The sequence below is a fragment of the Rhinolophus ferrumequinum genome, chromosome 14 (assembly GCF_004115265.2).
Source record: "Rhinolophus ferrumequinum isolate MPI-CBG mRhiFer1 chromosome 14, mRhiFer1_v1.p, whole genome shotgun sequence".
Lineage (NCBI taxonomy): Eukaryota > Metazoa > Chordata > Mammalia > Chiroptera > Rhinolophidae > Rhinolophus > Rhinolophus ferrumequinum.
The window spans coordinates 34,785,701-34,799,405 of record NC_046297.1 but is presented as its reverse complement, the minus strand read 5'-3'; the positions used below and the strand labels follow the sequence as shown (position 1 = coordinate 34,799,405).

Here is a 13,705-nt window from a genome sequence, read left to right as displayed (position 1 = left end):
GGGGGTCAGCATTAAAAGTGTAGGTTATCGCAGATGACATGATCTGGTATATAGAAAATCCTAAGCAATCTACTAAAAATCTATTAGAGCTAATAAATGACTTCTGCAAGGTTGCAGGATATAAGATCAGTGTATAAAGCCTATTGACAACAAGCCTATTGTACAACAAAGCCTATTGACAACAAAGCCTATTGTACAAGCCTATGTACAAAGCCTTTTGTACAAATGAACAGTTCAAAAATGAAATTAAGTTAACGATTTCATTTATAATATCAAGAATTTAAAATACTTAGGAAAAAGTTTAAGAAGCACAAACTTATATTCTGAAAACTATAAACATTGTTAAAAGAAATTAAGGAACATGGAAAACATCCCATATTTATGGATTGGAAGAATTAATCTTAAAATGGCAGTACTCTCCAAATTGACCAAATTGATACAATCCCTATCAGCCCAGCTGACATTTTTACAGAATCTGACAAGCTGATTCTAAAATTCATACTGAGTTGCAACAGATCCAGAGTAGCCACAACAATCATAAAAAAGAGCAAAACGTTAAAAACACACACCCTGATTTTAAAATTTACTATAAAGCATTGCTAATTAATCAAGATAGTGTGGTAGTGGCATAAGGATAGACATAGGTCAATGAAAGAAAAGGAGGGTCCAGAAACAAAATCATATCAACTGATACAAATATTTAAAATAATAAAAAATCAACAAGGGTGCTGAAACTATTCAATGGAGAAAGAATAGTCCCTTCAACAAATGGTGCTGGGACAACTGCATAGTCATGTGCAAAGAAATGAAGTTTAACCTTTAGCTCACACCATATACAAAAATTAAATGGATCAAAGACATGAAACAACAAAAACTGTTAAGAAAACACAGGGATAAATCTTCATGATCTCAGATTTGGCAGTAGATTCTTAGATATGACACTAAAAACACAAGCAGCAAAAGAAAAAATAGATACACTGGACCTTAATTCAAAAGTTATGCTTCAAGGAACACTATCAAGATAGTAAAAAGAATCTACGGAATGGGAAAAAATAATGTAAATCATACATCTGATAAGGGACTCATATCAGAATATATGAAGAATTCTTACAACCCAGTAATAAAAAGACAACCCAACTAAAATAAAATTGGACAAAATTTGAATAGACATTTCTTCAAGGAAGACATACAAATGGCCAATAAGCATCAGCAGGGAAATGTAAGTCAAAACCAGAATGAGATACTACGTCACACTCACTAGGATGACTATAATGAAAAAGTCCAATGAACAGCAAATATTAGTGAGGATGCAGATAAATTTGGAACCCTCATATACTTCTGGTGCAGCCACTTTGGAAAACTGTGGCAGTTTCTCAAATGATTAAAGATAGTTACCATATGATCCAGCAATTCAATTAGTTGTATACTCAAGAGAAATGAAAATATACGTCCATACAAAAACTTGTACATGTATGTTTATATCATTACTCATAATGGCCAAAAGGTAGAAATAACCCAAATGTCCAGCAGCTGATGAACAGATAAACAAAATGTGACAATATCTATACAATGGAATATTATTCGGCTGTAAAGAGGAATGAAGTACTGATACATGCTATATAATATGGATGGACCTTGGAAGAAGTATGCTAAGTGAAGCAAACCAGTTACAAAAACCATGTATTTTAGGATTCCATTTATATGAAATGTCTGGAATAGCCTAATTCACAGAGACATGAGATTAGAGGTGGTTGCTTTAGGGCTGGAGTAGGGGTGTGAAAGGAGCAGGGAGGTAAAAGCTAAAGTGTACTAGGTCTTTGAGGTGATGAGAGTGTTCTAAAATTGAGTGGTGATGTTTGCATATATCAACACACTAACAACTACTGAGTTGTACATTTTAAATGGGTAAACTGTATGGCATATGAATTATATATCAGTATTTTAAAAAGTGGGTTTCTTCCTATCTTTCTTTTTTTGTGACCACCAGGAGACTTCCCTTTTCCAGGGGCAAGATGTAACAGGTAAAGAGAAAAACTTGGAAGCCCTTTTCTCTGTGTACCCTCCACTGTGCAGTCCCTCACTCCATGTTCTATTGCTTCAGGAAATCCCAGGTAGTAGGAATTGGAATTGAGAATTCTGCACTCACTCACTCTGCCCGTTTATATACCACTGTTTCCACAAGAAAATAACATTTGATGCATTTTTATTTATACTATCTTCATACAGACTATAGGCTAAAAAAAAATCAGAGTAATTTAAATTTTTCATAAATTGAAATAAAAAGACTAAAAAACATGTACTGGACCTTAACAGTTACTTCATTACCTTTATATCCTTTATTTTCTGCTTTTCAAAATTGTCAATAGTTTCCTCCAGATGACGAGTTGTTCGGGTAGCATCCATTGTAGCTCTCTGTAATTCAGTTTCTGCCTACACAGTATTACCCAACAAAAAAAATGAAAAAAATTAAGTCAGAATCCCTTCTTTTGAATCTATTTGTAAATGCTACCATTGCAGTATTGATTTTTTTGGCATAACAGTGTAAATGTTCAATGATATGTTTTGCCACATAAAACAAAATATGTAATAAGCACATGCAGAATAAAGAACTTTAAATCTATTAAGTTAAATGATTCATGATCGCAAACAAAACAAAACTCACTTTCTACAAAACGATTTTTCCCCTAAATCACCCTTGAATAATTTACTATAAAATTATTTGCTTCATTTTCTACTGCTTTCACCTGTCTCACTGTGCCATCTATCATACTATTCTTTTTCTCTTCACTCTCTCTCTCCTTTAACCTTGTCTCCCCAAGATACAAAGGTCCTGTGATTTATTTTCAGTTTTCTAGTTCTCCAAATGTATTAAATGTTTCTATTTCTGTAATATGCACCAGCCACATGCAGCCATTTATATTTAATTAAAATTAAAATTTATCTGATTTCTCAGTTATTTTAGTCACATTTCAAGAGCTCAATAGCCATATATAGCTATTGGCTACAGTACTATAACATGCACTTTTCCAATTTGATCATGTATATCTCTTAAAGTATCACTTCCTTTAGGACAGTAGTTGCCCAAAAATGTTTAAGATTTTTTGTTAAACAGTAACAGAGAGATTTGAAAAGACAGCACAATTTTCTGTTTAAATTCTTTCTAATAAAGTTTTGTTTCCTATACTAGTATTATATTTGCTCAAAGTATCACATATGATCATTAATAGTTAATCCATGGTAAAAATTTGCATCTATCATCAATGTTTTGTGACACATAATATTCTGACATTTAGCCCTTGCTTTGTTTTTTTCAAGAAAATGTATAAATTGAAACAAGTAAAAGGGTTTACTATAAAGGCTCCATCTCGACACACCACTTTATTACCCACCTGTGACTGAAATTTTTCATAAAGGAAAAAATACATTTCAAAGAGAACAATTATTTTCAATAAATTAAAACCATATACTTTTATAGAATTATATACTCTTGCAATTAGATTCTACATTAATTGTAACTTTATATTGGTTATATACACTTACAATAATGTAAATTCAAACACAATTTCAAGATACTAAGCATTTAAAAATATATTCATTTATACCTGTGTGTGTGTATGCTTGCCATATAGGGTGTAAAGTTTTTTAAACCATAAAAACTTTTAACTTTAATCATAACCAGTAATCAAAAATAATTATATTACTGGGTTTGGGATTTTAAAAAATATAACTTCATCACAGGAAATTCAAGAATAAACTAGAAGCACCTTTGAAGATTTACCAGGTTGAAAAAATGTCTAACAGTTAGATGCAGGTTAACCTTTTACTAATGAGCATATTCAAGAAGACTAATACTGTTTACTACATGTAACTCATGCAATTGTTGTGACTACTTCCTTTTGACTTATGTCTTCCCCTCCCCATTTATTGACAATTTTAAAATTTGGAAGGGTAGGTATATTTGGCTAAACTAGAAAAGAGTGGGGAAGCAGAAGCCAAAGCTAGAACATCAGAATCTTAATCTACCACCCTCCAGGAACTATTATTCATTTTCTAAAGTCTCAAATCCTCTTATTCCAGCAACTTAACTAAAGTCACACAGCTATTTTTATCAAAGAGGACACAGATTTCTTCCTTTTGAAAATTCTTCAAAATCCTATAATGTACCAATTTGTGTAGGAAATGGTTTTGATTAAAATACTATAAGAAGACTCTGTGAATATCAGTATATTTAATAAAAGTACTCATGAGTGCAAAATGGCTTATAAAAGGATGAGCCAGATTGGTGTTTTACAAATTGTGCCACAGGCAGCATGTTAGAAGCCACTAGAGACCTTGGAGGTGAGTAGGCAGAGCCCTGGGATTCTTCTTTACCCCATCCTCTTGTACCAGAGCCACTCCATTTTATTTTATTTATTGAACTTTAACATCCTTCTTTTAAATAGTGCAATGAATTTTAAGGGTCTATCTTGGTAAATATCCCATGATTTATGATTGAATACACCCACACCCACATATAACATTTATATGTAGATTGGCCTTTATTTACTTGTCTCGGGTTGTCAGAATTCACTGGATTCACAGATCTTTTCCAATGAACATAGCAATTCACCTATTGCACTAATCTATTCAGCTGTTGCATTTTCTATTCCATGTGAACCTACAGATCTGCTTCATCTACAGCACAAAACTATATCCTTCACAGCAGTGTTTAAAGAACATCTAAGTCAGAAACACCTTTGTTTTAAGAATAAATTCATTTCCGTATTGAGTGTCCATACTAATTCCCGATTCCACCTGGCCAACTGCTTGAGATTCCAGATGTGACATTTTTCTGCCTTCATATACTCTCCTCCAAACAACAAAACAACAAAATTTTGACCTCTGGCTTACTTCTTAAAAACTAGTGACTTTCCCTGGCCTCTGCCTTAGTCCCTATTTGTCAATCATAAATTTTGCAGCATTCTCTGGTTGGTCTGACTTGCTTAAAACCCAGACTCTCTAATCTCCAGTTCGTAGATCTTAAGCCTCAACTACTGTCTAGATGTTCCTGTCCCAGCCTCCAACGGGTAGTCCCAGCCTTGTGGCTGCCCATTTTTATTACAAGGTTGGGCATATGTACCTTTGGTCCAAAGGAAGGAGGACCAGGCAACTGGCGTAGCCCCAAATCACTGCTCAAGGGATTCCCCTCAGGAATGGAGGTGTTCTGGAACCTCAAATGCCCCCAAAGAGCCACTCCTCATGTGGTTTCTGGCTGAGCTGGGCAGTAAAAACCTTAAGGAAGTAGGAAGGAGACATAGGAATGGGAAAAAGAGGCAGCAGGATCAGTTAGTACTTTCTATACAATTGTACCTATCCCAGTTGCTGGCAATTTACCAGACACTATTTTTTATTCTTTAGTCAAGAACAAGGTACATTCCAGTTTAAGCAATAGTCATTCTTAACAGAACCATGTTACAGTAGACACTCCCATCTAGATCTCTTTGTGTCCAGCTATGGACATCAACTATACTCTTGAGTCTCCTGAGGGTCTTGGCTGGAAGTTATTTATTGTGGTTTCAAAGATGAAGGGAATTATAATGGGGAAACAATATTTTTCCTTTTCTTAAAAGCAGGGCAGACAGCACTGATGTATGTATTATGAAAAATGACAGATTTTTAAGTTTTAGAATTAATATTTAGTCATTATGTAAAAAAATTCAGAAGTTTGAATTTATTCTTTATAAAAACATCTACATTTATGAATTTTATTTTTTGAATATCATGGAAAATAATATAAGGGGACTGAATTAGGTAGTGTATTCTCTTTAAAATAATTTCTATAGTGAGAATTCATAAATGCATGCGTTTCTTTCAACGTTTATCTTCAAATTCTCCGCATATTTAAAAGTAGAAATGCATAATTTCCATACACATTTACTTTTGTACTGCATACCTTACAAAATGTTTTTTTAAAGACCAAAATTCAAAGGATACAATAACATGTCGATCCGATGGGTTTCGCTGACGTGTTCTTTCTAACTGTGTTAACTGTTTAGCTTCTCGATTCCTTGCTGTTAATGTTGCTTTGAGGTCATCCTACAAATAGGCATTATTTTGTTAACAAAAATCTGTAATTTAAGAAATAAAATACACACACTCTGTTTTAAGAATTGAAGAGTGGTCCTTGTTTGATCCAGGCATCATTACCAAAGGAATTATTACTATTGCATAATTAGTGTGTGTGTGCACACATATGTGTTTCTTTAGTGTCCTCTCAAAATGATGACACAGACAAGATAATTTCAATGCAAAACTATAACCATATAAATATAAATATATATGTAAATTTTTTATTGTGGTAGTTACATATTATGTATGTATATGTATACCGGGGGTGCCAAAAAAATGTATATACATGACTTGTATTCATCTTTTGTTATTGGTATATATTGAGTATTACAATTTTAATAGTTTTCCTTTCTTAAAATGTGTATACATTTTTTTGGCACCCTCTGTGTGTGTATATATATGTATATGTAAAGATATATACACTTAAACACATGTGCATATATATACATAACATACACATTTGTCAAAACTCAATGAACACTTAAAAAGGGAGAATTTTATTACATGTAAGTTATATCTCAATAAAGTTGATTTAAAAAATAGAACTTTGGGGATGTAATGTATAGCATGATGACTATAGTTAATAGTACTGTATTGCATATTTGAAAGTTGCTAAGAGAGGTCTTAAATCCCTCATCACAAAAAATACTTTTGTAATTATGTATAGTGAAGGATGTTAACTAGACTTATGATCATTTTACAGTATATACAAATATCGAATCATTATGTTGTACACTTAAAACTAATATGCTATGTCAACTATACCTCAATAAAAAAACTTTGTCACACTCAGTTTTAGTCTACATGCTATTGGCTGCTTTGAAACAAAAGTATAAACTTATATTTATTTAGTAAAATAATTTCTGTTTATATATTCTTCATGACTATAAATATTAAATATTTTAAAGCTGCCATAATAAAATGCTTTATGTTGCAGTATACAGTATACTTAGTAAGCTTTAGACTGTAAAAATGACTAAACATTACTTTGTACTTTTTATTGAAAGGACAACTATTGGTAACCTTACATTCTTTGCCAGAATACCTAATAATAATAGAAAAATAATGAATTTACTTACTCGTTTCATTTTTACAATGGTTCCATAAGCTTTCAGTGGTTCAACTACTTTGGCTTCAAGTCTTTCAACCTATTGAAAATTATTATAAAATATAACTGAAAAGAAACAGACATGTCAAAATTTAATTCTGAAATAAAACCTATGCTGTTTAACCTGAAGGTCACCATTCAACTTACCTTCATAAATAAAAGAATAATCACCAGAAATTTATAAGATTCCAAATATAAACTCAAACATATTAAAAACATATTACTGTACAGTTAAGCTGTACAGTGACAATAAAAGCAGAAAAGCACCTGGTATGCAATATGACAAGAAAATGTCTCAGGTTTCCAAGGAGTTCATCCTTGCCACACCATCATCTCTGTATTACTTTTCTATCTCAAAGTAGTAGCTTTGGGGTAAGATTTAAGATATTTCAAATTTTAATATAGCTACCACTTTTAGTGTGTTTCACCTGTATGGGATACTTTATATACATTATAGCCAAAATGTTAACAGCCTAACTTCCAGATAAGAAAATCAAAGCTGAAAGATACAGCATATTGGAAACATTTAAAGCAACACCATCCTCAAAAAGAAGAAAGCTTAATACTACAGTATTAGCTGTGTTTTTTTTTTTTTTTCCCGCTGGGAAGCCATTTGTAAATTATCAATGCTTAGAAAACATGATAAATTGTTTCAAGTATTGCTAAGCTGTCAAACTGTATGACTGATCTCTTATTTAGAATTAAACAGATTTTCTTAAACATTACAATTTTTACCATATTTTGAGTAGCTACTTCTTTTACTAATAGCACTAGGGGAAGGCACTAAAGAAATGGATTTCGTTTTAAAGCAAGTATATAGCATAAGAAAAATAATTCTTGGACGTTAAAATTTTTCAGGATAGGTATAATGCAAGATGACATGTATTTACCTGTTTAAAATGAATATGTATTATTTTTGTAGCAGGAAAAAAGGCTTTTCTGATGATACATGTTTGTGAGTACATTTGATGATGTAACAGTAAGTACATTTCATTGATTTTTCTCTAGCCTCTACAAATAAAATGTATATGACTGTTCATTTTAAAAGATTTTTAGGAAAACAAAATAATTCTTATTGAGCATTTAAATATTAGAAATACTAAATTAAAATCATAAATATTCAGGATAGTTTAATCGATACCACTTTCAATAATCCTTACACTGATTACAGTGTAAGGATTATCCAAGTCTTATTTCTGTTCTTTTTGTCATGTACCTTTTATTCATTGTTCATTAGCACCTCCACCATTTGGTAAACAAGGGAAATAAAAAGGAGAACAAATGTAAATCAATTCACCTTGCTATTTGATAAACAGCATAAAGGTTTTCTAGAAACGGGTACTGAAATTACTGACTAAGGTGAGATTTTAGGATTATCTGTGAGTATAAATTATTTCTGAAATAGTAAGCACACCCAGTTATATATGAGTTGCTTATTACAGAAAAAATATGACAAGAACCTTTTCCAAAAAGTACACCCAAATGTAATTACTACTAAATGAATAGCACTTGTAATTTCAAAGATCATTATACTCATTTTGTTTATGTAGGTTTTTTTGATAATTGAAATTTTTATTTTAGGCTTTAAGAAAGGACCAAAAGCACTGATGAGAAAAGTGCCAAAGAAGCAATGCAGCTTTAATTGGGCAACTTCTGACAAGTTAACCTGTATCTTGAAACCTAATACGGATACAAGTGAAAATGCTTATGAGGTATTAAAGGAATAAATTGGGCGTTTAGAAAGAAAACAGTTACACCACCACCTTCTTCCCTCCAACCAAGGAAAAAAAATCTCCACAAAGCCTCACTACTGGTTTGCATCCATAATTCATAAATGGTTTTTCCCCCCAATGAAACATTGGTCAACTTTTCAGAGCACAGAAGCAGCAAAGATCTCTTGCCTATTCATTATATATTCACTCACATTATCATTCCCAACATTTTCCATCTTCAGACATACTTTAAAATATACTTACATACACACAAAACAAATCATGTTCCTTTTCTTCTACATGAGCACTATGTTGACTACCCCCTGTAAATAGCCACCTCTTGGCCAAAATTTGGGAAATGAAATGGGGAAATTCAGGACCACAAGACATCCTCAAGTTTAATCTGAAAACAGTAAAATCACAGGAAGCTTGCCTTTAATAGACTCACAGTGTTACAGACATGAAAAGGTAGGTTTATCAAGTGTGTTCACCACTGCAGATGACAAGTGAGTCTTCATGGTTCCTTCATCCACTACTTCAGGGCTCATTCATAACAATGACACTCTGACCTCGTTCCATACCTCTGCTTGTCGATAATCCTGAAGTTTGGCAAACTCATCAGCAAAGTTTTTCAGGCCCTGCTTTAAATTTGGGGTCTCTGTAGAGGCATACACGTTAATTTCATTCACCAGGAGGTCTGCTTTGTCTCGCAGTCTGGCAGTTTTCCGCACATAAGCAGCAAAGATTTGGCACAGCTCTCCAAAATGCTTCTCCACATTTGTGACAGCATCTTGCAGTTGTCTGGTTTGAGCGTCCCTAGAGAAAAAGGTGACACAAAAAGCAAATCATTATTAGGGACGAGATGGCTTCATCTTCACGTTAATTTGATATGCAAACGTTCCGGGGCATTTTGCAGCTTCTTGTGAGGCGGATTCCCTCCTCTTAGTCCCCAATCGGGCCTGGCCTTAATATCCCGACCGTGTAGGCACACGAAGAGGCCTGGTCCTCGCCGCCGCGTCGTTGCGGGGTGGCGGCTGCTAGTTCAGGCAGGGTGTCCGGCTGCTTCCCGGGCATCTGCACCGCCGCGGCAATGCGGGGACCGGAGCCCGGGGAGCCTGAACGCGGAGACAGGCGGCCCGTTCCCGGTCTCCCCGCAGCCTCCAGGGCCCGCTGCAGCCCGGGGAGGTAGGCCCCAGAGCGCAGCAGCAGGCCCGGGGTCGGAATTCGGCGCTGGAGGCCCCACGAAGAGAGGCTCCGCTTCCCTCCACCGAGACCTCGCGTGTGGGGCACCCAGGGGAACTGGGGGCCCGTGGCTTTTACCGGTTTTCCAAGCTGCGCCTCAACATCTTTTGCCTCGCCCACCGGGGAGACCCTGGACTGGGGCCCAACGACGGAGCGCTGAAACGCAGCGGCGCGCGCTGGGCGCGAGCGGCTGCTGCCGGAGCCCGAGAGCCCGCCCCACGCGCCGCCACGCCTTCCTGGTGTTTCTATGGCAACCCTGCGCGCGCCCCGGGCGCCAGGAGGGCCGCTTGGCTAGGGCCAGCCAGGGGCGGTGGCGTCCACTGCCGCGCGCTCCTGCGGGTATCCTGTATCTGCACCTCGTGGACGCCAGTGGCCTCTGCCCCGCCTTTCATCCATCTGGAGAGCAGCGCTGACCCAGCGCGGGTCTTTAGGCTGACCCGCTGGGCTGTGAACAAAGGACAATTCCAAGCCAATCCACCAGTCTCTAAAATGGAAACGCAAAATTAAAGACCAGTGGGGTCCAGTCTCTGTTTATGAGACTTTTGGTCTTAGAACATAGGCTCAACTTGTCGGATTCTCCGTGTCAAATCTGAAAATGTGGGCTCTTAGAAGCTGCCTTTGGGAGGAGCAGTGCTTACCGCCTCATCTTTAACTTTTCATTTATTCGGCAAATACTATTTATTGAGTTCCTATTTCGTAGAAAAGATTACGTTGTACACTGGGAATAATTCAAAGATAAGAAGAAGGGTTCCCCACCCTGAAGGGCCTTAGTGTTTGACTAGGAGTAGCATTTAAACCATAGCAGTTCCCTGAGAAAAATAAATGGGAGACTTTTCTTAGCTTTGAACATCCATGTCCTTTCGGCCCTCTTGGCCTGCATTTATGCTGCTCTTCCAAGTAAATACCGTTAGGACGAAATTCAAGCTTTGTCTCTCTCAAGAAACCTCCCTTGACAACTCCCACACTTCCAGACAGTGAGAAGGCCCCTTCCTCTGCAGTATATTCTGTTGATCTTGTACTGTCTCCTGTAGCCTAGACTTTGAGCTCTTGGAGGCAGAGGAAATTTAATTTTTGTCATATATTTCTCAGCACCTTGTACTGATAAAAGTTTGTTTTGGACAAATGTATGTCCCAAGTCTTTTTTTTTTTTTTTTTTTTTTTTTGCCTTTTTTATAGAACTCTTATTCTATCATGTTACAGTGTATACCTTTCTCTTCTCCCCTTCCATTCATTTCACAAGTTATCTATTGAATGCCTGGTATATTCCAGATATTATTCTGAGCTCTGAGCATGGAGTGGTAATCTAACATCAGAAGAGTGTGATATTTTCTCCTATAGAGCTCACAGTCTCTTGGAGGAATAGACAAATACATGTGAAATTGCAACTGAGGTATGTGCTACTGTATCAGCTTTTGGTGTATAACAAACCACCACAAAACCTTGTGGCTTACAATCTTTTAGCTAATTCAGCATTCTGTGAGTGGTCTGGGTCATTCTACTTTGGATCTACTCAGCTGGGATCTTTCATACCTTTCTGGTCAGCTGGAGGGTCTGCTTGGTGGCTGGATGAGCTAGGATGTCCTCACTCACAGAAACAACAGAGACAGCATGTTAGTGTCCACTTTTGCAACATAGCACAAGTACTAAAGAAAAATACATGGCACCAAGAGAGTATGTATTTAATATAGAAATTTGGTTTGAACTGTGTAGTCGAGGAAAGGATTTCATTAAGAAAGTGACATTTGAAAACTAAAAAACAAGCAAGTAACATTTGAGCTGAGATCCAAAGATTGGGAGGAGCTTAAGTAGGTGAAGATAAAGGGAAAACCAGTCCAGAGAGAGGGACAGTATAGACAAATTACCCTCCCCAACCACATTCCTAGTTCTACCCAACTTCCACCTCTCAGAAAATGGTAACACCCTCCAGCTGATTGTTCAAGTCAAAAACCTAGGAGTCATTCTTTCTTTTCCCTAGGCATATTGACAAGTCCTATTTGTTGCACCTCCAAAACATGTCCTGAATCATTCCTTCTTCACTTCTTCTACATTAGCATAATACAAACTACTATCATCATTCACCTTTATTACAAACCTCCTTACTGTTCTCTCCATGTCTACAGTTACGTGTTACAGTGCAAAATAAAAAAATATAGATCAGATCATGCCAACCTTTCAAAGCCTCTGCTGATTGGTCTGATTGTTTGTGTCTCCCCCAAATTTTTATATTGGAATCCTAACACCTAAGGTATTAGAAAATGGGGCCTTTGGTAGCTATTGAGGTTATGAGAGTGGAGACCTCATGAATGGGATTAATGCTCTTATAAATAGAGACCCCAGAGAACTCCCTAGGTTATTCTGCTGTGTTACACTAAGAACATAGCCATCAAGTGAGGAAGAGGCTCTCACCAGACATCAAATTTGCCAGTCCAGATCTTGGACTTCAAAATCTCCAGAATTATGAGAAATAAATTTCTGTTTTCCATAAGCCACCCAGTTAATAGTATTTTTGTTATAGCAATTCAAATGGACTAAGACACACTCCCAGTAAAATTTTAAATCCTTACTCTGGCTATTAAGGCTCTATCTCATCCTTGCCTACCCATCTACCTTCTCTCACTGCCACACTGTGCTATAGCTACAATATATTTCTTTCTATTCCTAGCATATATCAAGCTCATTTCAGAGTCAGTTTTGTGTTATTTTCTCTGCCTAGAATACGCCTTCCTTGTCACATGGCTAACACCTTCTTATAACATAGAATTCTGCTTAAAAGGCACCTACAGAGTAGGCCTTTCTCTGATCACCTTATTGCCATATCACACTGTTTTGTTTTCTCTGAAGCACATGTCACACTCTGAAATTAAACTGTTTAAATGCCATTTCTGTCTCCGATGACTAGAATATAGTCTGCATGAAACTAGCATTTGGCTATCTTGTTCACATTTTATTCCCCTACCATCACAGTCTTTGACTCACAGTACAAACTCAATAATTAGTTGAGTTTATCAGTGAATGAATGAGTAAATGGGTGAAAACCCCATGACAGAAAGCATTGTGTGTATGAGGAAATGGGAGAAAACCAAAGAGGCTGGAGTGGAGAAGGTGGGCGTCATGACGTGATGTAGTTGGAGGGGTAGGTAGGGGCCAGGTCACATAGGGCATTTTGGCCATGCTAAGGAGTTTCGTCCTTGTTATTAGTCACAATTGTCCAGAGAAACAGAACCAATAGAAATATATATATATGGTTTATATATATAAATATATATAATATATGGTTTTATTATAAAGAATTGGCTGTGTGATTATGTATGGAAGATGGAAAAGTCTCTTTCATTGGCTGACGTTAGTTTTTTTTTTTTTCTGTTTGTCTGTTTCCCTCTTGTGGGGTGATGTTAGTCTCCCCCATTTGAGTGGTTGGTCAGATTGAGGTTAGTTTTTGTTCCCTCACATGAGAGACTGCACGTGAGCTATTGGTTTGCTTAGGGTTAGGAAAATTTCTCCCTTGTTTCGTTCCCAGCAGGAGAGATGTGGGAGG

At 36.3% G+C, this 13,705-nt stretch overlaps 1 protein-coding gene across 3 annotated transcripts in view; it reads right to left on the bottom strand.

Moving 5' to 3' along the window:
• Positions 1–10,515, bottom strand: part of CIBAR1 (CBY1 interacting BAR domain containing 1) — a 38,769-nt gene extending 28,254 nt beyond the window's left edge. Inside the window, exons 1-6 of one of the 3 annotated variants that reach the window (XR_004424938.1) lie at positions 10,249–10,511; positions 9,510–9,744; positions 7,188–7,256; positions 5,974–6,075; positions 3,390–3,395; positions 2,326–2,430 (exon numbers count right to left, since the gene is read on the bottom strand). Coding sequence is in view for 2 of the 3 variants with exons in the window: in XM_033125850.1 (XP_032981741.1) it covers positions 2,326–2,430; positions 3,390–3,395; positions 5,974–6,075; positions 7,188–7,256; positions 9,510–9,744; positions 10,249–10,274 (543 nt within the window). In the remaining variant the exon portion in view is untranslated. Of the gene's footprint in view, positions 1–2,325; positions 2,431–3,389; positions 3,396–5,973; positions 6,076–7,187; positions 7,257–9,509; positions 9,745–10,248 lie in introns of all 3 variants that reach the window. The other 2 variants (XM_033125850.1, XM_033125849.1) reach the window with 2 other exon arrangements.
• Positions 10,516–13,705: the final 3,190 nt, after the last annotated feature.